This window comes from Lissotriton helveticus, chromosome 1_1 (assembly GCF_964261635.1).
Source record: "Lissotriton helveticus chromosome 1_1, aLisHel1.1, whole genome shotgun sequence".
NCBI classification, from domain to species: domain Eukaryota; kingdom Metazoa; phylum Chordata; class Amphibia; order Caudata; family Salamandridae; genus Lissotriton; species Lissotriton helveticus.
The window spans coordinates 2,083,913,678-2,083,940,399 of record NC_136057.1 but is presented as its reverse complement, the minus strand read 5'-3'; the positions used below and the strand labels follow the sequence as shown (position 1 = coordinate 2,083,940,399).

At 48.6% G+C, this 26,722-nt stretch overlaps 1 protein-coding gene across 1 annotated transcript in view; it reads left to right on the top strand.

Moving 5' to 3' along the window:
* DNAI3 (dynein axonemal intermediate chain 3) overlaps positions 1 to 26,722 on the top strand; it is a 1,062,540-nt gene that overhangs the window by 562,942 nt on the left and 472,876 nt on the right. Inside the window, exon 14 of the mRNA XM_078645562.1 lies at positions 7,378 to 7,451. Within this exon, the coding sequence (XP_078501688.1) occupies positions 7,378 to 7,451 (74 nt within the window). The remainder of the gene's footprint in view (positions 1 to 7,377; positions 7,452 to 26,722) is intronic.

Sequence of the window (26,722 nt, the reverse complement as noted above, 5' to 3'; positions counted from 1 at the left end):
ATGTTGAGGACTGTTCTTGCTGTAGGAAAATGAACCTGAAGGTGCCCTTGCGGAGAGAAGCGCAGAGGTTGATCGAGGAGGAGCAGTTCCAGGCTGAAGAAATGGAGGAAGGTGACATTTATGATACTGAGGATATGTTTGTGGGTTTGAGGGTTTGTGTGAAGCAAGTGGACTTGAGCCCTCCCCAGAGTGGGACTTTGCTTCACAGAAAGCTTACCCCTCGAAGGAAGTTGCACCTTACCATACGGTGATAAGGAAGTCTGCGGAGCTCTTGGATCTTCATCCCCCTTTGGCTGAGTATAAACCTAATTTGCTCACATTCTCCGTCCTCTGTGGTTGAGCCACTCTTGCCGTTCAATGATGCTTTGACTGAGCCAATCCTTGATGTGTGGCGCAATCCTCTTTCTGCTCCTGCAGTTTCAAAGTCGGTGTCCAGAAGGTACAGGTCTGCTCCAGGGGATCCTGTGTTCCTTTTGTCTCATCCTTCTCCTGAGAGTTTGGTGGTGCAGGCTTCATGTTCTAAGCAGTCCACAGGCGCCATTACGCAGGCTCATACTGACAGGGATTCGAAGAAGTTGGAACAATCTGCAAAGAAGGTCTTCTCATTGGCGAGTATGGCTTTGAAGTCCACCAATGCTACTTCTTTGTTGGATAGATACATTCATGCCCTTATGGACTCTGCCAAAAAACTTCTTCCAAAATTGTCTGAGGAAAATCGGGGAAATTTCAGCGAGACGCTGGCAGACTCACAGGCTGTGGCTTGCCAAGTCATCCAGTCTGGACTGGACAGAGCAGATTCGGTTGCCAGGGTGATGGTTCATCCATTGCAACGAGAAGGCATGCATGGCTAAGGTCTTCTGGGTTTTCTCCTGATGTACAGGCTTCCCTTCTCGATCTTCCTTTTGATGGGTCTAGTCTTTTTGGAGAGAAAGCTGATTTTGCTCTGCAAAGGTTCAAAGACAGTAATCCTTGGGTCTGCAGATACAGGGAAAGGGTTATGGCTATAGAAGATACTGTGGCATTGGAAAGTCTTCCTTTCGTGGTTTCCGTCAGCCAATGCAGCAGCAACAGCAACCAAACCCCTTGTACAAGTCCTACAGGGGTGAAGGCAAAGGTCGCCTTCGTGGAGCGGGTCGTCAGCCTTCTTCCTCCTCCTCCTCCTCTACCTCCCCAACCCCTCCTGGTAATGCAGGAAGCAGCCCTAGATCCAACATCCTAGATCATGCAGGTCCTGTGGGGGGTCGGCTTACCCATTTTGTCCAGGATTGGAAATTGGTCACTTTTGTTAGGGATTAACATTGGCAAGTGTGCTTCATTCCGGTTTGTGCATTTGTATTTGACCCCTTAGCACCAAAACCCGTACTTTCCTGACGCTCCCTAAGGGGGATAAGGAGGAGCTGGGCCCTCCCATCATTGCTTGGCTTACTTGCTGTGACCACGCCCCCTTCCCACTTCCTGGTTCCTGTTTGAGTTGTTTTGCTGCCGTCTAGAGCTCTGCTGGGCTCTGTCTTCTAGTCGCCTGATACCTGACTCTCCTGACCCTCTGCTACTCGCTTTTCTACCCTGTGAGTGTGCGTGTGGTGTCTGGTTGTGAAAGCGGTATTCTTTTCCGCTTCGTTTTCAGTGAACGCGACGCCCTGCTATTCCTCACGCATTTTGCGGGCGTTATCGGTTCACTCTTTGCTATATACTGGTTTTGCTACCACTGTTACCTCTTTGGTTTGCCCCTTTACTTAAGTGGTTTTTTCCTCTTGAGAGTGAGCGCTCCGCCCTATCCTCCTAGGGGCCGGGTGTCTCACCTCCTGAGTGGGTGCTGCTCCGCTGTATTCGCCCCCTGTGCAGCCGGTCGGTGCCCCTCACTCCTTTTCTGTTTTGTGTTTGTTTTGTATGGTGTTTTGGTGTTATTGCTCCGCTGGCCTGATCCTCTTTAGTCAGCCGGCCAGTTCACCTCACCTGCCCTTACCATTTACGTTGCGTCAGAGGTGTGTTGAGTCCTTCGTGAGTCCTGTTGGACCCCTCCCTGATTGCCTGGACTCATCGTTGACGCCGGCCCGATCTACATTTGGGGTAAGAACCAAGAGTGATCACACTTGTCAATGTTTTAGGGTGTTTCATGTAAGCATAGGGATTGTGTTTATTCCTAACTTGATCTTTGTTTCCTAGCCTGGACCACCCCTCCCGGAGACGCCTTATCTACTATTCTGTTACCCCACGTATGAGGAGAGTGGTGGACACTCCTTGGGTAAATTCCCTCATACTTTTAGGATACAGCAGATAGGAGTGTGGTCTACCTTGTTAGCGCATTCCTGCTGCTGTGTCTTGGAGGTGTGGGGATTTGTCTTCGCTCCCGTGGAAGTTGGCCCTTCCCCTAACAACTTTGGACCTTTGGGTTTTAGATCTGATAGAAAATGGGCATGCCCTTCCCTTCAGGGAATTCCCTCCTTACCCTCCTTGCCAAGGGTTTTGCACAGAGGATCACTTACTTTTTCTTCAGAAGGAGGTTCTTGTCCTGTGCAATAGAGGTGGTTCCGAAGCAGGGAAGGGGTCAGCGAGGCTACTTCAGGTATTTCCTGATTCCCAAGAAGGATGACAGGTTTAGACCTATCCTGGATCTCAGAATCTTGAATATGTTTCTCAAGCAGGAGAGGTTCAAGATGCTCACCCTAGCGCAGCTTCTTCATGCGCTGCAACTAGAGGACTGGATGGTGTCCATCGACTTGCAGGATGTGTATTTTCACATCCCAATCCTGTAGTCGCACAGAAAGTATCTCCGCTTTACGGTTGGTTCACAACATTACCAGTTTGCGGTCCTTCCGTGTGATCTTCTACTGCACCTCGAGTCTTCACCAAGGTAATGGCGGTGGTGGCTGCCCATCTCAGGAGGTCAGGGATCCCAGTTTTCCCCTACCTGGACGACTGGCTACTGAAGACAGAGTCGCCAGAGATGGTGCGTCATCATCTGCAGGCAGCCACCCAGCTGTTGTTCAAATTGGGTTTTTCGATAAATGTGCCCAAATCTCACCTGGTGCCCTCTCAGCGCAACCTGTTCATAGGGGAAGTACTGAATACCACTGTGTGTTGAGCTTTTCCGCCTCCACAAAGGATTCTCGACATTCAGGAAATGATTCCCTTGCTTCTCAAGGGAGCGGTTGTTCCTGTTCTGAAGGTCCGTCGCCTGCTCGGTCTGTTCGCTTCCTGCATTCTGTTGGTCAACCATACACGCAGGCAGTGGTATCAGCACAACGGAGATCTCAGGGAGTCAGTCAGGATCTCCAGAGAAGCTGCAGCGGATCTGCCTTGGTGGAGTGTGCAGGGCAACCATTTCTCAAGGGAAGCCCTTTCATCTTCCTCCATCGGTGGTCACAGTGATAACGGGTGGGGTGCTCATCTGGGGGATCTGGAGATCAAGGGTCTTTGGTCTCCAGAGGAAAGATTGCTTCATATCAATCTTCTGGAATTGCGGGTGATACATTTGGCGCTCAATGCCTTTCTCCCTTCCCTTAGCGGTCAGTCGGTTCAGGTCCTGACGGACAACACTGCTGCGATGTGGTACATCAACAAGCAGGGAGGAGTAGGGTTGTACCGTCTCTGCAGAGAGATGTTACGGCATTGGTCCTGGGCTCAGGAACATCGTATTTGTTTGATGGGAAAACATCTGGCCGGGGTGCTGAATGTGCGTGCGGACAGTCTCAGTCGGCAGTTCTCCACCGACCACGAGTGGAGGCTTCATCCGGAGGTAGTTTGACACATCTTCCAGACGTGGGGGACTCCTCGGGTGGACCTGTTTGCCACTCTCGAGAACGCTCTCTGCCCGTCATTCTGCAGTCTCCAGTTTCGGATGCAGGGGGTGTGGTGGATGCGTTTCATTTGAGTTGGAGTTCACAACTCCTTTACGCATTTCCCCCATACCCTTGATTCCTCGGGTTCTGAGGAAGATTCGCCAAGACCGCGCCCAAGTCATATTGATCGCCCCGGATTGGCCAAGAAGGGTGTGGTACACAGATCTTCTTCACCTCTCATTGCACCCTCGGCCTCGTCTCTCTCTCAGGGTAGACCTCCTCTCACAGTCGAAGAGGCTGGTTCTACACCCCACCTCTAGAGCCTGCACCTTCATGTCTGGAGATTGAACGGGGAAACCTGAATTCGGCCAGGCGACACTCCACCAAGTCTATTTACTCCTAAAGGTGGTCAAGATTTGTTAAATGGTGTGGGGAGAGGTCTATTGATCCCTTAAAAGCTCATCTTTCTGATGTTCTTTATTTTCACTGCATTTGGCCCAGCAGAGTTGTGCTGTGGCTACTGTTAAAGGATATTTGTTGGCTTTATTGGCATTTCTTTGTTTGCCTGATCAGCCGTCTCTTTTTAAATCTCTGATTGTTTTTAAGGTTTATTAAGGGGCTTTCTAATATGTTTCCGCCCACTCCCTTCATTATGCCCCAGTGGGATTTAAATCTAGTTTTAACTTTCTTAATGGGTTCCCCATTTGAACCCATGCATAGTTGTCCTTTGAGACTGCTGTCCTTCAAAACAGTCTTTCTTGTGGCTATCACTTCGGCCACAAGGGTGAGTGAGCTGCAGGCTTTGAGTTCTAAGCCTCCATTTCTGATTCGTCATGCTGAAAGGATGGTTCTGAGGACCAGGGCTGCTTTTCTGCCTGAGGTGGTAACTCCCTTCCATCTAGGGCAGTCCATTACCCTCCCTACTTTCTATCCCCCCTCACCCTTCCAAAGAGGAGGAGAGGCTTCACCACTTAGATCCTAAGAGGGCGGTGAGTTTCTATCTGGATAGAATGAAGGACTTGCGATTGGACGATCAGCTCGTTGTGAGCTACGTTGGATGCATGAAGGGTACGGCGGTGCACGAGCGCACTGTATCCAGGTGGATCATCTTGTGCATCAAGATCTGGCTGATAAGGAGCCTCCTGAAGGCATTAGAGCTCATTCCATCAGGGCTAAATCATCTACTTCTGCCTTGTCCAGAGGTGTTCCTGTGTTGGACACCTGTAAGGCAGCAATTTGGGCCTCTCTCCACACTTTCGCAAAGCATTACTGCTTAGATTCCGAGGTGAGGAGGGACGGCCGTTTTGCGCACTCTGTTCTGCAAGACTTTTTGGTATAGAAGGGTGGACACACTCCTCCGGGGGTTGGACTGCTGTGGGATAATATTCAAAAGGTGAGGAATGCACAGGTAGATGTATCCATCAGAAGAACAAGTTACTTACCTTCGGTAACGGTTTCTCTGGTGGATACAGTATCTGCCTATGGATTCCTCACTGACCCACCCGCCTCCCCGTTGTCCACCCTTTTATACCTTAAAATAGGTATTGGTTAATATGGTTGTTTCATGTTGTCATTTTGTATTGCCTCTGTTTGCCTTTGTGTAGGCTTATAGGAAATGCTTGCTTTCTTTTGCTTTCCTATTTCACTTTTCACTGTGTGTATTTGTGTGAATATTGTGTACTATGTATGCATTGTCTCTACGGTCCGTCTGCCCGTTTGCCTCGGAGGCATGGAGAAAATGGGTGGAACTGACGTTATCACGCCGACGTGGTCCTCTTATGGCTCCAGTGACGTCATGCGGAGCCGTGTGCGTAGCCATGGCATTGTGACAACCTTGTCGGCGTGGAGAGCTAGAAAAAGGTTTCCGCAGAATGCTGGCACAGGGGATATTCATAAGGCAAGGAATCCACAGGCAGATACTGTATCCACCAGAAAAAGCGTTACCGAAAGTAAGTAACTTGTTCTTTTGGTTTAATATAAAACTTTATTTAGTAAGCTTACAGATTTAAAGTTACATAGTCCCTGGCATAAATTCTTCCCTTTACTTGTTCATGTTTAAAGTTTACATCTTTTTGAGCAATGAGGTGGCCTCATGAGATAATATACTTAGAAATGGTATTCCTTACAGTTACACTTCTTTGTAGGCACATTATGAGGCCGTTGAACATTCTGTGCAAAAACTTAGTACACTGCACAAAAGGTTGTTGTTTGTTGTTCGTTCGGTAGCAGCTCTGGGTGGATAGAATCAACAATGACAACAGGATCAGGGTTTAGGCTCAGAATGAATGAGTCAAGTTTATTATATCAACTGCATTAAGCTGTTGTTTCGGCAGAGGAGCAGCTCGATAGATTGTTGATGGTTGACCCAAGCGTGAAATCTTTCCCAGCTGAATTCTAACACCATCATGAGAAGAACGGCAGCCTAGACTGGCTACCAGATGACACTCTCCCTCAGGTAACTAGGGAGATAGAGCACTCTAAGTTATTCTGGCTGACCCGTACACCCTATGCTTATTAAGATAGGAAGCACTAGGTAGGAGTACAATTATATGTATTAATATATCCAATGTAATAGCACAATGGTTCATTTGTTTACATTCTTCATCATTCTTGTAAGGCTGGTTACACTATTGTGTTTCCTTCTATAATCATTGCAGCGTATGTATTTTATACAAGAGTCCAATTGCTTCAATAAATATTTGAAATGCCAATGTATGTACTTCTTGTATCTCCCTTTGGGCATGCCTGAGTTATTAATGAAAGGGTGAGATGTGTTTCCATGATTTCCTTTGGGGAATTATGGTTGTCATGTTCTAAGGTTGTAGACACCATCTAGTGCCCTATCAAGTTAGGGGTCTGGATGGCGCACTGTGAACTAGCCAAGATTTAAGCCAACATATTCTGATGGTATGAGTGGACTCAGTTCCACATTGTTTAGAAGCTTATGTTGCCTAAACGCACAATCTTACTGAGAAAGTAGGAACTGTATGACATTATGTGATGAAGGAGGGACACATACGCTGATGAGTGAAATGGGAACCCAGACTATATACGTGAGAATGGCAACAGAAAGAGGATGTACTATTCTTTTGTTGTATGCTGTTGTACTTATGCAATGATTCTAAAATTAATCAAAGATAGTTAGGAGAAAAACTTAAAGTACCTGAGAGAGAGTTAAGGTTAGTCAGACTAGGCATGCATACTCCCCTTCTGTGAAGGAGACATTCCCAGCTGTCAGTTTATAAGTGAATCTCTTTTTTATGCACACTACTGTGTGTCTTTTGAAAGTCTCCATCAATTTTCTATGGGACCCCTTGGAAGGTGGGGCCCTGGGCAATTGCCGACGTTGCCCTTGCCTTAAAACAGCTCTGGTTTATGTACAAATGTATTAAAACCACCAAAACGGACCAGAAGGAAATCTGAATGTTAACCTACAGTGCATGCTTTATTTAATGCCCTGGTTTTGACTAACAAAAGGCATGCTGATGTATCCCATTTTTGAGTTCTATCCATTAGGTTTATGGACCCATGGACTGTATTTAATTTTTCATATTAGCAGCAATTCTAGAAAGGTTTTCTCTTTTCTTTTGTTTTTCAGGTTACCAAATCTGGAGTGCCATGCGAAAATAAACAGGAACTTTGTCTTCAACTTGTAACTTGTTCTCCTGACTGGTATTTAGAGCTTAAATAATTTTATGAAAAGCCTGTGTAAAACAAAAGTTGCTGACTATGCCTAGCAAATATTTAAGTAACTCTTTGTGGCAATTCAAGTAATCCTCTTGCCGAGGAGCAATTGGGTATAAAGAGTCAGGAGAGCAGTTGAAGATTCATCTTTCTTTATTCACAGAAGATCCCAGCCATCCATTAGCAGGACTCCTTCCAACTGACAGGTACATTCAATTCATCACATTTTGTCACCCTGGAGACCCACAGCATGTGACGTCATAGTGACCCCCCTCTTCCCCTCCCCCAGGCTGTGCCATCTCAAGACACAGCTGTGCTTATGGGGAATACCACACACTTCCTTCCTCTGATAACGAACAAAACAAAAAATAACAGAATAACAATGAAGAGAATAGTGCATATGGAAAAGATAGAGCCCAACACCTTTATGAAGATACCACCCACCAAGGAAATCAAACAAAATCTTTCAAATGCTAAGCTTTTTTTAACCAATCTGCCAGACTTCATGGTGACAACAACACCCTCTGACTCAGATGAGTCTTTGACATTACCACCAGCATGTTTATGTACAAAAAGTCTATTTGTATTCCAAATGTGGTGATCTTGCATACGTACAGCATTGTTAAAGGTCTTGACAACAAGAATTGGTTGCAATATTTCGTAACACCACCCAATCCTGGTCGTTTGATTGTGACCAAATCCTCAACCTGTACATTTAGTTTCTTCACTGAATGTTTATCTTCCAAATATTTCTACATCTGCATAACCTTTTCACTTCTCTCATGCGCCAATTGTCATAATGAATTTTTTTGCCAACTTCTTCAAATTCATTGACCCAGGGAGGTTCCACAAATGTGTTTGCTAACCTACCTCTAAAGAGCTGGAAAGGCGTTTCCACCGTAGTGCAATGAGGAGTGAACCTATACATTTCAACCTGCTTGAAGAATTCCTCTTTCCAGTTAAAAGAATTTGATTTAGCTAACGCAATAGTGTCCTTACGAACCCTGTTTAGCCTCTTCACCATCCCATTTGTCTCTGGATGATAGAGTGAACATTTCTTGTGGTTAATCGATCTATCAGACAGAAACTCATTCATTTCCTTATGACTAACTGCACACCATTGTCAGTGAGAATAGTGCAAGGGAACCCTTCCCGACTAAAATGAATATCCAAGAATTTGATAACTTCTTTGATCTTAGTGGAATTAGAAATACAAACTTCTGGCAACCTGGAGAACATGTTGATAACCACAATGACAAATCTCTGCACGCCTTCACCATGAACAGGTCACAGGATGTTTAATGCAATGTCACACCATGGACCATCTGGTAATTTCCTAATTTCCATGGGTTGAACCCCAGTTTGTTTGGTCTTGTCACGGAGTGCACACAACGAACATTCCCAGATCAGTCTCTAAATCCTCTTATCCATCCCAGGCCACCAGTAGGAACAACAAAACCTTTCCTTACATTTAGACATTCCCATGAGAACCATGAGCAAGTTCAACTATCTTTTCCCTCAGTTTCTCTGGAGGAATCAATTTAGTCCCCCTGAAAAGCAGACCCTTATTGACACTCAACTCACCCTTAACCTTCCAAAAGGACTTACATCCAGAGATACTGCTTTTCTTGGCATTCCAACCACACTTCAACAAATGCACCACTTCCTTGAGACGTCTATTTGAGTAAATCGCAATGCGCCACATAACCTCAGAAATGGTTTTGCAACCAGCCAGGCCCCCCAAGTTAGCCTCTTCATCAGGACACTCATAATCATCAGACGAAACATCCTCAACAGAGAACAATCTAGAGAGGGTATCCGCAACTGTGTTCCTCACCCCTGGAAGATATTTCAGGTGAAATTTGTACTCTTGAAACACAATTACCCACTTGGTTATCCTACTGGAAACCTGGTCCAAACCCTTCTTTGCAAAAACCTCAACAAGAGGTTTATGATCCGATCGTACCACAAACTTTGAACCCCACAAGAACTTCTTAAGCGTCTTGGCAGCCCAATGTACAGCTAAGGCCTCCCTCTCAATCACAAAGTACAGTGTTTCTGCATCTTTCAAACCACTGGAGATAAACATAATGGTATTAACATTTTTGTCTCCCTTCTGTTGCAAACTGCACCAAGACCTTTGAGACTGGCATCAGTTGTGACAAAAGATTGTTTCTTTGATCAAATGTTTTTATTTTAGGGTCAGCCCTCAGAAACTTTTGTTTTGAGATTAATATATTCCTCCTAACACGCCCCATCCCAATTAAAAGCAACATCTTTCCTACTGTATTCCTCTGCTCTTTCCTGTCCCTAATGCCCGCTGTTTGCCAATCACTGGTGAAAAGCTGGTGCAGCACACTTTGGCCAAATTCAACAATTCTAAACTGGGTGATTTATACCCGGATGGTCACATTTTCTTGGAGACAAAGGATGTCCGCTTCCACTACGCCAAATTTATGGACAGCTTTGTTCTAGGCCGGATTTGTTCGGCGCTTCGTGCCACTCTACCTGGTTTCCGGATTGAACCAGACTCATTCACTCCGCTCTCGCTCATCATTGAAAACCACAGTGGGGTTCATCTCATATCTAAATTATATAAGACATGCTCTGCGATGATCCCAATCAATGACGACAAGATCCGCAAACTTTGGGAGGAAGCTTTAGGCCGCCCCATCACTGATGACCAGTGGGCTAAATGCTGTGAAGTAACAAAGGAAGAGTCACTCAACAGCAGGCATAAAATACTACACTTTAAGTTCCCACGCAGGATATACATCACCCCCGCCAAGACCCACAGACTATACCCTTGAAGATCCTATGTTTGCCATAAATGCAACTCCCCTCATGCTGATTTTGCACACCTCACTTTAACCTGCCCAAAACTACAGTCATACTGGGAGGGGGTGCATAGTACACTGGGCGATATGACTGAGCTGTCCCTTGTTCCACCACCTGAAGTGGCACTACTGGGGTATGTGGTTAATTTTCCTAAAAAAATCAGGAGGTTTGCATCGCTCAGCCTGCTGCTAGCCAAGAGGGAAATAGCTATGCACTGGGGCCGTTGTTCAACTCCCACTTTACAAGGCTGGCTGAACAGTCTGGCCTATTGCAACATCAACAGTGAAATATATTCCAGTACACTGTCTGGCTCTTCCTGCCCCAAAGACATCTGGTGTCCATATACGTCCTATGTGGAAAAAGCTAGACCGGCCACTGACTCCCAACTGGGATGGGGTATTGTCCCTACAGGGTTGGGTAATTAGTTTTACCCTTTCCGACTGATTGATTTCCTTTGCTTAATGATACCCCAAAGTTTTATTGTCTTTTTGAATATTACTTGATTTTGGGTGACTGGGAATGGGCTAGGACATGGTCCTGCTGTTGGAGGTAGGGGGGGGATGGTTGGGGGTGGGGGTTGCTCTCGATTTGGAGGGATAGGCCTTTGGGACTGTATTTCTTTCATGCCTTGCTAGTATTTTTGCATTAATAGTCACTACTCATGTTGATTATTGCTATGACGCTTGATGCTCCACGTCATCTATCGCATTTGCAATGACAGTTACCACCCATGACTATGTCTCTTTGATATACTAAATGGTAAACAAAGTTATAAAATCAAAAAAAGCACACCTTTCCTCAATCGGCACCTCATGTTGGCACTCATGTCAGCAACACTTTTGAGAAACTTCCCAAAAAACTGCACCATGCCTAGAAATGTCATTAACTCCTCATGCTATATTGGCGAAACCATTCTAGAAATGGTATCAAACAACTCTGCTTTGGGAAATACCCCATTACCAGATATGGTATGCCCCAAATAGTCAACCATCCTCATGCCAAACTTTAATTTTTCCGGTTTTATGGTGAGAGTAGCCTTGGAAAGCCTACCCAACAACTCTCTTAAACATCTCTCATGATCAGCCACACCTTTACCAAAGACCAAGATGTCCTCTTGGTATACACAGACACCACAAATGTCTTTTAAAACTCTTTCCGTCACCCTTTGAAAAATAGAAGCAGCTGAAGCCAGGCCAAACGGGAGCCTGCCAAATCTAAAGGTACCAATTTGATTTGAAGTTACCCCGAGGTGATATCAATGGTGCTAAAACTGTTTCTGATAGATACATCTGCAAGTGGATTCCTAACTGTCAGCAACATTCGGAAATTCTTTTTGTAGCTTCTTGCCGACGTGGACGACGTCATAGAGGCAAGGCATCGCACGCAACTCCGCTGACATCACCGACACCATAATAGGCCCACACCGGCGTGATGATATCAGTTCCCTTTTTTCCGCGTCGTCGACGCTAACGGTTTCTGGGAATCTCTGTAGCTGTTTGGTAACTTTGTTACTGTTTTCTCGATTTTCCTGCTTCTTTGTGTCTCCAGCGATGTCGACTAAGAAGACCGGGTTCAAGCCTTGTGTAGAGTGCGGCAAGATGATGTCTATCACGGACCCGCACGAGGATTGTATCTGTTGCCTGAGTTTGGACCATGATGTAGCGGCTGCTCTTCATGTAGAAAAGTGAACCCGAAGGCGCTTCGTGAGAAGGAGACCAAGCTTCTTATGGCGAAGTTGAGAGGTAGTAAAGAAAAGAAGACTTCGAGATCACGTTCGAGAAGGGCGAGGTCGAAGTCGAGGTTGAGGTCGCGGTCAAGATCCCGTACGGCGTCGCCTTTGAGGTCTTCATCTGATCATGCTTCGAAGTCAAAGAAAAAACATAAGAAACGAAGGCATGGGTCTCGACATCACTCCGGTAAGTATTCGGACTCGAGACTGAAGTCGCCTAAGAAGAAGCATGGGAAGGATTTTGTGTCTCCATCGCCGGAAGTCTTGGATCTAGAAGGTGAGGCTTCGCCTTTGGAATCGCTAGCTCGTTCACCGACTCCGGTTCCGAATCCATCTCCGGTGCCGTCCCCGGCTCGAGAGGATGAAGAGGTCCCTTTGGATGAGGGTTCCATACCTGTGGAAGAAGAGGCGAATCCGGAGCCTATTAAGGGTCAGTCTGAGGGTTCTCACCCTCCTTTCCTGGCCCCAGGTCAAGACTCTTCGGCATTTTTAAATGCTATGTATGGTGTCTTTTCCAGAGCATGGTACCTCTCTGGTGCACCTTCGGTTCCTATGAGTCCTCTGGCTTTTAATTTAGGAGTTCCCCAGTCCTGTTCTCCAGCTCCCTTTATACCTTTCATGCCGGCTCCGACGCCGCCTTGGCAGTACTCGGCTCCGCCGAGGTCGTCGATGTCGATACCGACGTCGCCTGCTCCGAGTCGACCTCGTGAACAGCGCCCTGGGCCTTCGGAGTCGATCCCGACGTCGATCCCGGCTCCGTCGGAGTCGTTCACGGATCCTACAGCGCGGCTGTTGAAGGAGAGATCTAGGAGGGATGCTCAGCGCCTTTTGGAAGAACAAAGGTAAATGGAGGCTGAGGCTGAGATGGAGGAAGGTGAGCTTCAAGATGATTGTTTTGAAGATCTAGCGGAGGCTAGTGGTCTGGAGCTTTCTTCTGAATGGGAGCTGCCATCTGTATCTGATGCTCATTCAAAGCATGTTAAGCCATACCACATGGTTATGAGGAAGGCTGCAGAACTTTTGAATTTAACCTTGCCTACGGTCGAATTTAAATCTGATCTTTTGACTGAGGTTCTCCATTCCCCAAGTTCTGTAATTGAGCCGTTGCTCCCTTTTAATGAGGCTTTAACTGAGCCTATTTTGAAGGTTTGGAACAAGCCTCTAACAGCTCCTGCAGTGTCTAAAAGTGTTGCAAGGAGGTATAGAGTTGCACATGGGGACCCTGAATTTTTGACGTCACATCCTTCACCTGAAAGTCTTGTTATTCAGGCAGCCTGTTCTAAAAAGACTGTGGGGCATTTCCTCAAGTGCCTGGGATAAGGATGCCAAGAGACAGGACCAGACTGCTAAGAAGTCCTTTTCTTGAGTGAGTATGGCTTTAAAGTCAACTAATGCCACTTGCCTTATGGGGAGATACATTCATGCCCTTATGGATTCGCTGCGTCTGTTGGCTCCTAAAATTCCTGATGACAACAGGAAGGATTTTGAGGAGGTGTTGACTGATGCACAGGCGGCTGCACGCCAGGTGATCCTGAGTGGGCTGGACACTGCTGATTCGGTTGCTCGCATCATGGGAAACGCTGTTGCCTCTAGGTGATCTGCCTGGCTGAAGTCATCGGACTTTTCGCCGGACGTTGAGGCCGCATTATTGGATCTGCCTTTTGACGGTGTCGGGCTTTTTGGGAAAAAAGCTGACGCAGCCTTGGAGAGATTTAAGGACACTAGGGCTACTGCCAAATATTTGGGGCTGCAGACCAGGGGTTCATCTACCAAAAGGTATAGCGGTTGTGGATGTTCTTCCTTTCGCCCCTACCGGCAAGGTCAACAGCAGCAGCAGCAGCAGGAGCAGCAGTAAAACCCCCTGTACAGGTCTTACAGGGGTAAGCAAAGAGCGCGTCCTCATCCTCGAGGACGTCAGGCCTCCTCCTCCTCCACCTCTTCCAACCCCCCAGCCACAGAAAAGCAGCCCTAGATCCGCCATTCAGGATCATGCGGGTCCTGTAGGGGGTCGGCTTATCTATTTTCTACGGGATTGGGAATCGGTTACATCAGATCTTTGGGTTCTCAATCTCGTAGAAAATGGGTATGCTCTTCCCTTTCGGGAATTCCCTCCAAATTACCCTCCTTGCCAAGGTTTTTGCACGGAGGAACACCTGTTACTCCTGCAGGAGGAAGTCCAGACACTGTTAAGAAAGGGTGCGATAGAGTTGGTTCATGAGCAGGAAAGGGGTCAGGGATGCAACTCCCGGTATTTCTGGATACCCAAGAAGGATGGCAGACTTCGTCCAATCCTGGATCTCAGGATCTTGAACCTTTATCTAAAACAGGAGAAGTTCAAGATGCTCACCCTTGCGCAGGTTCTTCAGGCGCTGATGGAAGAAGACTGGATGGTGTCAATAGACTTGCTGGATGCATATTTTCACATCCATATCCTGCAGTTGCACAGGAAGTATCTCCGTTTTACGGTGGGTTAACAGCACTACCAGTTTGTGGTCCTACCATTTGGTTTTACTACTGCGCCTCAAGTTTTCACCAAGGTGATGGCTGTGGTGGCGGCACATCTCAGAAGATCGGGGATACCGGTGTTCCGGTATCTGGACGATTGGCTGATCAAAGCCGAATCCCCAGAGATAGTGCTCCATTATTTGCAGGAAACAACTCAGTTGTTACACAGGTTGGGTTTTTCGATAAATGTACCCAAATCTCACCTGGTGCCCTCCTTGCGCAACCTGTTCATTGGTGCGGTACTGGACACAACTGTGTGTCCTGCATTCCCTCCTCCACAATGGATTCGCGACATACAGGAGTTGATTCCTTTATTTCACAATGGAGCGGTCGTTCCAGTCCTGAAGGTCCTTCGCCTGCTCGGTCTGATGGCTTCCTGCATTCTGTTGGTCATCAATGCACGCTGGCACATGAGTCCACTCCAGTGGTGCCTCCGCAGGCAGTGGTATCAACACAATGGAGATCTCAGGGAGTCTGTGAGGATCTCCAGAAAAACTGCAGCGATCTGACTTGGTGAAGAGTGGAAGGCAACCAGTCTCAAGGGAAGCCTTTCCAACTTCCTCAAGCTGTGGCCACAGTGATAACGGATGCATCCACTCTAGGGATTGGGTGCTCATCTGGGGGATCTGGAGGTCACGGGTCTTTGGTCTCCAGAGGAAAGGTTGCTTCACATCAACCTTCTGGAATTGCGGGCGATACGTCTGGCGCTCAAGGCGTTCCTCCCTTCCCTTCGCGGTCGGTCGGTTCAGGTCCTGACGGACAACACCACTGCGATGTGGTATGTCAACAAGCAGGGAGGAGTAGGGTCGCAGTGTCTCTGCAGAGAGGCTCTGCGTCTCTGGTCCTGGGTTCAGGATCATCAGATTTGTCTGATGGCAAATCATCTGGCCGGAGTTCTGAACGTGCGTGCAGACAGTCTCAGTCGGCAGTTCTCAGCCGGCCACGAGTGGAGGCTTCATCCAGAGGTAGTTCGTCACGTCTTTCGGACGTGGGGGACTCCTCAGGTGGACCTGTTCGCCACTCGCGAGAATGCTCACTACCCGTCATTCTGCAGCCTCGAGTATCCGATGCAGGGAGCCTTGGGGAACGCGTTTCAGTTGAGTTGGGACTCGCAACTCCTTTACGTGTTTCCTCCCATACCCTTGATTCCTCGGGTTCTGAGGAAGATTCGCCAAGACCGGGCCCAAATTATGTTGTTCGCCCCGGTTTGGCCAAGAAGGGTGTGGTACACAGATCTTCTCCACCTCTCCTCGTGCCCGCCGCTCCGTCTCCCTTTCAGGGCAGATCTCCTCTCTCAGATAGAGGGGCAGGTTCTACACCCCCACCTCCAGACCTTACACCTTCATGCCTGGAGATTGAATGGGGCAACCTGAATTCCTTTTCTCTCCCACATGATGTGTTGGATGTCATTCTTTCGGCCAGGCGTTACTCCACCAAATCAATCTATTCATACAGATGGTCTAAATTTGTCACTTGGTGTGGAGAGAAATCTGTTAACCCTTTAAAGGCCCGTTTGTCTGATATTATGCAGTTTGCTCTTTCTTTGGCGCAGCAAGGGTTTGCTGTTGCCACTGTTAAGGGTTATATTTTGGCTTTGTCGGCATTTCTCTGTTTGCCGGATCAGCCGTCATTGTTAAAATCTCCTGTGGTTTTAAGATTTTTGAAGGGCCTTACAAATACATTTCCTCCTACTCCCTTTATTGTGCCTCAATGGGACTTAAATCTGGTGCTTACTTTCCTGATGGGTTCTCCTTTCGAACCTTTGCACAAGTGTCCCATGAGGCTTTTGTCTTTTAAGACGGTCTTCCTTGTTGCAATTACCTCGGCAAGGAGGGTAAGTGAGCTTCAAGCTCTTAGTTCAAAGCCCCCATTCTTGACCATTCATGCTGAACGAATGGTTCTTAGGACCAGGGCTGCTTTTCTGCCTAAGGTGGTAACTCCCTTCCATCTAGGACAGTCTATTACCCTTCCTACCTTTTATCCTCCCCCTCACCCTTCCAAGGAGGAGAAGAGACTACACCGTCCGGACACTAAGAGGGCGGTGAGCTTTTATCTCGATAGGACTAAAGACTATTGTGTGGATGACCAGCTCTTTGTGGTATTTGCTGGCAGCAAGAAAGGAAGAGCGGTGCACAAGCGCACTCTTTCAAGATGGATTATTCTATGCATCAAGATCTGCTACTCCTTGGCGGGTAAGAACCCTCCAGAGGGTATAAGAGCTCACTCTACTAGTGCAAAGTCATCAACGTCTGCTTTGTCAAGAGGTTTACCTGTTGAGGACATTTGTAGGGCGGCTACTTGGGCCTCCCCCCACACTTTTGCAAAGCATTACTGTTTGGATGCTGAGGTGAGGAGGGACGGTCACTTTGCGCACTCTGTCCTCCAGGATTTTCTGGTATATGAGAGTGGACACCCTCCTCCGGGAGTGGGGACTGATGTGGGACTCTATTCACCAGGTGAGGAATCCACTGGCAGATGTATTTATCAGAAGAACAAGTTACTTACCTTCGGTAATGCTTTTTCTGGTAGATACAGTATCTGCCTGTGGATTCCTCACTGACCCACCCGCCTCCCCATTGTCCACTCTTCTATACCTGAGTTACTGTAATTTAATGTATATATATTTTATTGTCAAGGAAATGTTTTGTTTCAATTGCTTTCCTGCATTTGCTTCACACTGTGTGTGTTATCTTGACATTTATGTACTGTGTATACGGTGTATATATCTATTGTCATTGGCCCGTCCGTGTGCCTCGAAGGCACGGAAAAAAGGGTGGAACTGATGTCATCACGCCGGCGTGGGCCTATTATAGTGTCGGTGACGTCAGCGGAGTCGCGCGCGATGCCGTGCCTCTATTACGTCGTCCACGTCGGCGCGAAGCTACAAAAAGAATTTCTGAATGTTCCTGACGCAAGGGGGATATTCACAAGGTGAGGAATCCACAGGCAGATACTGTATCTACCAGAAAAAGTGTTACCGAAGGTAAGTAACTTGTTCAGCACCACCTTGCATAGAATCAATTTCCACAGACACTTCTTTTACTTTACGTTTCGCAATTTTAGCTTTGCAAGCAACGGCAAAATATCCTTTCTTTCTACACTTGCAGACTGCCTTAAGAGCTGGGCAGTTTTTGGTTTTAGCCAAATGTCCAACTCGATCGCATCTGTAGCATCTTCTCACATAAGCAACACTCCTGAAGCTATCTTCTTCTTTCTTCCTTACACTCTCTTTACTCTTTTCTTTGATAAAATGAACATTAGCAACCTCTTTCTCATTTACTTTCTTAATAAATAACCCCAACACATTCCATGGAATGCTCCACCTTCTTGAAAATGGCTAAAACGTAATCTAAAGAAGGGTAATCTTTCAACCATAATTCATCACATACCTTTTCAATAATGCAACCAACCATAAAGTGATCATGAATGCGCTCATCCACCAAGCCACCAAAATTACTAGATGATGCAAGCCTGTGAAGGTCAGTAACATAACTCTCAATGGATTCTCCTTCACCTTGGTACTTTCTTGCAAAATGGTAATGCTCCAAAATAGTGCTTACCTTTGGGAGATAATGTTTTTCAAGCTTGAGGATGCACAATTCATACTCATCCAAACCTTCAATATGAGCTCGAGGTGGCATAGGTAGGTGATCAAAGACATCCTGACTCTCCGACTTAGGCAGTGCATCAACAGTGCTGTTTTACGCTCAGCACTTAACATTGCACAACAAACCTTTGCATATCTCTCAAAAACTTTTCTCCATTTCTTCCACTTAATGGGAGTTGTACCAGGAATGGAAAGAAAGAATAGAGGTGCTGTGGTGTTTTGCATGACTGTCAGCAAATGAAATTAACACCAAATCACAAACAGTGGCGAGTGGTGCTAATCACACCACACTGTACCTTAAGAGGAACAATGAGATGTAAATGTAAAAACTTGAGATGGTTAAATAGAACACTGATCGCAGTACATTACAACGCAAGTCGTTACATCGACTTGCTACAGTGGGCACGCTGGACTTAGGAATAGTATAATTTACTATTACAACTCCAGTGTGCACAACAGTAGGGAAGGTGTTGACTATTCCTTAGGTTAGCGCACTCCCTACAGCAAGTGGATGTAACGACTTGTGTTGTAATGTACTGCGATGTAACAACAAGGTCGCTGTAACTACTGCGTTGTAATCACATGCGTTGTAACGCATGCAATGTAATGGCTGTTTACCAACATGAAATAGACACCAAGCCACGCTCGTCTAAGTGACTGACGACGTCAAACTGTTTCCATTAGTAGTTGTACTCACAAAATTGACAGCAAGCTGCGCTCGTCAGCATTGACCCTCTGGATTCAAACTGAGCCCGCGAGCATAGGCACTAAAATCAAACAAGGAATTGACATCAAGCTGTGCTTGTCAGCGCAAGCTCGCTCAGTGAAAGACGACATCAAGTTGTAACCATTAGCAGTTATGCTCAGCTCCAATTAAAACTGCCTTCTTACTTTGTAGCGCAACTGACACACTCTGCCCAAGTTCAATTAGCAAGTGCACTCCGACTCAACTTTTGATCAAGTGCGAGGCAACTGACATGCTTGGTTCACGTTCCAACATTAAACGATGCCACATGAATGTTAAACAAGCTTCATTGGCAAATGCACTCAAATTAAACTGCTACTTAATTACGGCCTTCTTCCTTTACGGTACAATTTATACACAAAGGTTAAAACAGGAGGGGTCTGTCAACAAAATTGTGGAACAGGCTTAATGTAATCTGAAATTCAGCAGTCAAATTAATTTGGACATAGCAGGAATTCGATTTTCCCCCTTTTCTTTTTAAATTGAAGAAGAGTGGAATCATACATTTTAAAGTGAAACAGGGCTGACCATTGAGATGTAGAAGAAACAATTGAAATAATCTCAACCAGGAAGTTTCTTGGGGTTGGTGCCTTCCAACTGACAGGTACATTCAAGTCATCACATTCTGTCACCCTGGAGACCCCCAGCATGTGCAATCATAGCGACCCCCACCCCACAGCTGTGCCTGCTCAAGACACATATGTGATTAGCAATGAACCGTGCTTATGAGGAATACCACACTCTGGCAGCGAAAAAGCATGCTAAAATCTCACCTGTGTCATGTCAGAAATATATGGCGCAGTAAGTAATTGGTCCTCACAGTGGGATTGACCACATGGTGGTTTGCAGATGCATTTTCCTTTTTACCTTGTTATACTATTTAATGAATATTTCCACTACAAGGCTTTCAATCTCGCATAAAGGTCCTGGTTATGAGTCAGGCGGAGCTGAATTACTGTATGGAATTCCACTCCTCCTGGAAAGTGGGACAGTGTTCCTGCACTCAGCTTTTCTGGGTGTTGGAACACTAGCGCCGATTTTACTGGGTGCTATGCCTCGTCCCCTTATTTCAGTTTTTGTTTTTGGCAGGAAGGAACATTTAGTGCTCTATCCTGCCAGTTCTTATCTCTTCTTACTCCCCCTTATTCCCCAAACTCCCCTCCCTCCATCCTCACCCCCAACACAGTCCCGACATATATTTACTATCTTCTCAAACAAGGTGGTAAAAGTAGGCATTAAACCCAACCAGTTAGGAATACTGTTTAGTTTTATGTCCAGAAAATCTGGTTCTACATGACAATTCCCTATTCCATGTAGTTAAACTCATAATAGCACGGTAGTGGTGTGATGTTAACTCAAAAGAAATTAAATTTCTATGTCAGGACCTGTGAGTGAGGATTATGCTCTTCTTTCTTCATTTATTTGCACAGCAGCCATGTTAACTATCAACAACAACCAGAAAAAAGTAATTTCCCATAACATTAGGGAAACAATGAAGTTCACAAACAAATAAGTCCATGTCCAATCAGGAGCTGCCATGGTGTATAACCTGCGTTGTCCTTCATCTGTTGCTCTCTCTCTTCGCTGCTCACAGCCGTGCCAGTTGAGTGTTGGGACTCCGATCCCTTTTTTGTTTTTGAACTTGTATTGTTGTATTGCCAATTTTATTTCAGGTTGCTCACACCTCAATCCGTCATGGCCGTTCGTATGCCACACCTATCCTTCGAGGTCGCTTCTACATGGAAATTTCCCTCATCTGAGGGCTAGGGCCAGAGTGCACTGCGGTCTGCAGACCGATAGAGGAGATGTGCTCTTTCTGCGTCTTTCTACATGCCCCCTGTTCTCGTTGGGCTGTTGAGCGGAGTGTGCATCAGTTTCACATCTACCTAAACTCCTCTGCTGGCTGCATTTACAAGCGGAGTACCCCTACCAGCCTGGAGCGCGAACACCATACAGGGTAAGACAGCTTCAGGTGCAGAGACTCCTGCACACAAGACAAACTTGCCCAGGCTGCGTTGCATCGTGTATGGGTCCAATTGAAATAATGTCAGGGTGATTTGTCTGCCTGGTGTCCCCTACTGTTAGGATCAAGAGAGGATTACAATCCTCCAGTTTGGACAAAATACATATATATATTTAAACAAATTCAGACCTTCATGGTTTGCTGCCTTCCTATCCTCGCACCCATTACTCTACTGGGCTGGCAGTCAGTCCTAAGGGCCCCACAAGGGCTGCTGCAGGGTATTGAACGTTCCTGGGGTCCCCCCACACAACCCAACTCCCTTTCACCAGGTGGGTGACCACCATCCGGGTCATATACATTTCCAGACTGCTGCTCTGTACCTGCCTCGCAAGCCCCATGGAGGAGTATGGCGGAGTAGTACGAGGAGGAGGAGGGCGTAAATACTTCTCCGTCACAGATGACTTCTGCAACGCTGTAAACGCCTCCATAATATCGCGATATCAGATGCAATGGCCCCGCTGGAGAAAAGACTCATAGAAATGGAACAAAAGTGCCTACAACCCCTTTCACAGAGGGAAGAACTTCCTGGGCCTTTGGCCCTAAAATCTCCAGAACTGGCCTCTGCCTTCCATGCAAACGCCTGCACGACTCGAGGGTAGACTTGAACACTTTTGTCAGACTGAAGAAGGCATTTTTAGGTGCAAACCCTCCCTCCTCCCACAAGACTTACCCTACTGGTTTCTTTTAATCCTGCGAGACCGTGCCCAGTTTCACCCCTCCCCCTTCAGATGGTTCCCCTATGGGTTGGGAAGGCGAATCTGATCATGATCGATCCCGGAGACCTCGTTCTAATCCACCTACTGGGTCACAACCCACTATTGAGCTTCCCTCTGACCTCTTGGACCCCTAGGAACTCATGCATCCCCACTCCTCTGAGTGGACGCCCATGACCAATTTACCAATTATGTGGCCAGTAGTCCCCGGAAGCTCCTTGATCGGGAGGTTAGAAACTGCCTTTGGGCAGAATGTCCCTGCCCATCTTTGGAAGCAAAAGTGTCCCTCACGCCTGACATGGATGAGCATATGGCCGTATACATTAAGGACCCTAAGAAGGGCATTGACCGCTCCTGGCTGTCATGCAGGACAAGCTCCTGGACATTACTGACCCACTGGTAAAGATCTCTGATATGACAGAGGACGCCAAGGTGTCCTGTGCTGTGATTCCCCCTGATGTACTATCCAGTTGGGCCCAACAGGCCATTATGTTTCTTTGAAATGCCAACTGCGCTATCCCAAAGAGAGGCGTAGGTCTTTGCTGATTAAGATCGACCCCAAGCTAGGGGAATTGGACATCTAAGAAGCAGGCCAGGTGGAGCGAGGAGGGCTCTTTGGCAACCATTAGTCAAAGAGCTCATCAAGTTTGCCTCAACACTTGACAAGGCCCAATCCACTGTCAAGCGCATTTTCAATGCACGTGTTTTCTCAGGGGCCGACCATGGTAAGGGGCACTTAGCTGGCCAGCCCCAGTACTCCGCCAGGGGACAACCTTCCCAGCGAGGTCAATGGCAAGACTCCTCATGTTTTGGGGAAGTCTAACCCACCAGAGGGCGGTCGCACCCCTGAGATCAATCAATCAATCAATCAGATTTATATAGCGCGCTACTCACCCGCTAGGGTCTCAAGGCGCTGGGGGGAGGGGTCCATTACTGCTCGAAAAGCCAGGTTTTGAGTTGCTTCCTGAAGGAGAGATGGTCCTGGGTCAGCCGTAGGTGGATGGGGAGGGAGTTCCATGTCTAGGCCGCCAGGTAGGAGAAGGATCTTCCTCCAGCGGTGGCTCTTCGAATGCGTGGTACGGTGGCGAGGGCAAGGCTGGTCGATCGCAGCTGGCGGGTGGGCGTGTAGAAGGTGAGGCGGTTGTTGAGGTACTTGGGGCCCAGGTCGTGGAGAGCTTTGTGTGCTTGGGTGAGGAGTCTGAAGGTGATCCTCTTGCTGACGGGGAGCCAGTGCAGGTCTCTCAGGTGGGCGGAGGTGTGGTTGTGGCGGGGGATGTCCAGGACGAGTTGTGCGGAGGTGTTCTGTATGCGCTGGAGTCTTTTCTGTAGTTTGGCTGTGGTTCCCGCGTAGAGGGTGTTCCCGTAGTCCAGTCGGCTGGTGACCGTCTTCCTAGTTTCGGTGGGGATCCATCGAAAGATCCTACGGAGCATGCGCAGGGTGTTGAAACAGGATGACGAGACGGCGTTGACTTGTTTGGTCATCGAGAGGGAGGAGTCCAGGATGAAGCCCAGGTTTCGTGCGTGGTCCGTTGGCTTGGGGGTGGTGCCCAGGGCAGGGGGCCACCAGGAGTCGTCCCAGGCGGAGGGGGATGATCCCAGGATGAGGACTTCCGTCTTGTCTGAGTTCAGTTTCAGGCGGCTGTTCTTCATCCATTCAGCGACGTCTTTCATTCCTTCGTGTACGCTGGCTCTGGCGGTGGCGGGGTCGTTGGTGAGGGAGAGGATCAGCTGGGTGTCGTCAGCGTAGGAGATTATGTTAAGGTTGTGTTGGCGTGCGATGGCTGCGAGGTGGCTCATGTAGACGTTGAAGAGGGTGGGGCTGAGTGATGATCCTTGAGGTATGCCGCAGATGACTTCGGTGGCCGCGGATTGGAACGGGTCGAGGCGGACTCTCTGGGTTCTTCCGGCGAGGAACGAGATGATCCAGTCCAGTGCCTTCTCTTGGATTCCGGTGTTGCTGAGGCGCTGTATTAGTGTGCGGTGGCAAACTGTGTCGAACGCTGCAGAGAGGTCCAGGAGGATGAGGGCAGCTGTTTCCCCGTTGTCGAGCAGGGATCTGATGTCGTCGGTGGCTGCGATGAGGGCGTTTTCGGTGCTGTGGTTGGCTCGGAAACCGGACTGTGAGGGGTCGAGGGATCCGTTCGTCTCGAGGAAGGCGGCGAGCTGTTTGTTGGACGATCTTCTCGATGACTTTGGCAGGAAAAGGGAGGAGCGAGATGGGGCGGAAGTTCTTGAGGTCGGTGGGGTTTGCTGTCGGTTTTTTCAGGAGGGCGCTGAGCTCTGCATGCTTCCAGTTCTCCGGGAAGGTGGCGGTGGTGAAGGAGATGTTGATGATGTCTCGGAGTTGGGGTGCGATGATGGAGTCGGCCTTGTTGAAGACGTGGTGGGGGCAGGGGTCGGTGGAGGATCCGGAGTGGATGGTGTTCATCGTGCGGGTGGTGTCTTCGGTGCTGACTGGGGTCCAGTTGCAGGGGGTGGTGGTGGGGGGTGTAGGTTCGGTGGTTGGGTGCATGGTCTGTGCGCCGGAGCTGTTGTGTACGTCGGCGATCTTGTGGTGGAAGAATGAGGCGAGTGAGTCCCAGAGGTCTTGCGAGGGTGTGATGTCGTTGTTTCCGGCGCTGGGGTTGGAGAGCTCTTTGATGATGCTGAAGAGTTCCTTGCTGTTGTGGGTGTTGTTGTCCAGTCGTTCTTTGAATGTTGTTCTTTTGGTGGTATGGATCAGCTGGTGGTGTATGCGGGTGGCGTTCTTGAGGGCTGTCATGTTTTCTGTAGTCTGGTCGTGGCGCCATGTCTTTTCGAGGGTGCGGCAGTTTTTCTTGAAAGTTTTGAGTTCGTTGGTCAACCACGGGGCTTTCTTGCTGCCAGGTCTGCTGGGTGGGTTCTTCAGAGGTGCGAGGTCGTCGGCGCAGTTGGTGAGCCATTGAGTGAAGTTGCGGGCTGCTTCGTTGGGGTCCGGTGCGTTGGCGGGAGGGTTCTGACTGAGGGAGGTGGTGAGCTGGTCGGCGGTGATCTTGCTCCAGCTCCTGCGGGGAACTTGTTGTGAGTGGTGGTGGGTCGTGGTTCTCCTGAAGTTGAAGTGGACGCAGCTGTGATCAGTCCAATGAAGTCCGGTGGAGTGGCTGAAGGAGATGTGCTTGCTGGAGGAGAAGACGGGGTCAAGCGTGTGGCCGGCGTAGTGGGTGGGGGTGTACACCAGTTGCTGGAGTCCGAGGTTGGCGAGGTTGTCCAGCAGGGCGGTGGTGTTGTTGTCATTGTTGTTCTCCAGGTGGAAGTTGAGGTCCCCTATGAGGATGTAGTCAGAGGAGGTGAGGGCGTGCAAGCTGATGAAGTCTGCGATGGCTTCGCTGAATTGTGTGTGTGGTCCTGGGGGTCTGTAGATGAGAGTGCCTCTGAGGGTGGTCTTGGGGTCGGTGTGTATGTGGAAGTGAAGGTGCTCGGCGGCGGTAAGGGTGTCATCGGAGTTGGTCGTGATGCGGATGGTGTTCCTGTGGACGATGGCGATGCCTCCTCCGGTCTGGTTTACGCGATCCCTCCGGGTGATCTTGTATCCGTCCGGGATGGCTAGGAGGCGTTCATCCAGGTTTCCGTGAGGAAGGCGACGTCTGGTGATGTTGTGTCGAGCAGGTTCCAGAGTTCACCGGCGTGTCTGTGGACGGAGCGGGTGTTGAGCAGGATGCACTTGAGGTGGTTGTTGCTGGTGTCTGGCCTTTCAGGTGCGGTGCAGGTCCGGAGGCAGGTGAAATTGCAGGCTTGGCAGGTGAAGGGTCTGTGGGTTCGTTTCGGGGTGGCTTGGTAGCAGGCGGGGTTCCGGCTGGGGTTGAGTGCGTTGAGGGTGGTGGCGTTGTAAGTCTGTCGTGTGGGCTGGCGTCGTCGGGGACCAGGGGTCCTGGCACTGGGCGCGATCCAGGCGCGGACGGGCGTAGATGGGCTTGCCTTTGGGGCGCCTTCGGCGCACAATCGGCACGCCCGCTGCGCGTACGCGTGGACTCCGCCATAAATGACGAAGTGGGAGGGAGGAGCAGCTGGGAGGCGGGAGCGGGGCGGCGAATGGGAGGGGAGGATGCAGAAAAGAAAAGTGGGCGGGCCTGCAGGGGAGCAGCGGCGGGGATCGGGGAGCGGGGGGGTGCACAGGCGGGAAAACGATCTCTAGGGGCGGCGAGGGTGAGGAAAAGCACAATCAAGGTAACAGAGGCAGACATAGCAGTTACGGGGCAACAGCACAATTACAGGGCACAAAATACAAATACCAATTCAAAATACAGGAGGCACAAAATACTGGAAAGCAGAGGACGCGAACTCGCGGCAGTAGCGGTGATAGCCTGAGCGCACTCACGAGGAGCCGTGCGGTGCATGGAGCGACCGGCCCTTCGACAGGGTCAACGGTCACAGCTCGCTACCGCGCATACTCCGCAATAAATGGCGAAGTATGAGGGAGGTGCAGCTCAGAGGCGGGAGCGGGGTGGCGAATGGGAAGGGAGGGGAGGATACGGAAAAGAAAAGGGGGCGGGCCGCAGGGGAGCAGCGGCGGGGATCGGGGAGCGGGAGCGTGCACAAGATCATTGTAAAGACCCCGCGGTGGAGGAGCCAACTCCAATTCACAGACAGAGTTTTTAATTCATCTCCTGCACTTGCTTGGGGAATCGCATGGCACAGTTTTCAGATAATTGGCGGACGCTCACGTCTGACCCTTGGGTACTCCAAACAGTACAAAGGTACGACATAGAGTTCTACGGGTCCCAATTCCCATCCCTTTATCCAGGTAGGAAGCCTCTCTTACTCAATGGGAGGTTCAGGACATTTTTGCCAAAGGGGCAATTGGTCCTGCTGATCCTCACCCTTCAGGGTTTAGTTTATAAGCAATTTGTTTCAGGCCCAAAAGCAGGATGGCAGTCACCGCCCAGTGATCATTCACCAGGAATTCACAGAGTGGCCGGCATACCAGCACTTTAAGATGGAGGGCATCCACCTCCTGCGCGCTCTTCTCCGACACACGGCTAGACCTCAAAGATGCTTATCTCTTAGTGCCCATTTTCCCAATGCATCAGCGTTTTCTCCGATTCCAATGGCAGGTCTAAACTTTTGAGTTTACCTCTCTACCT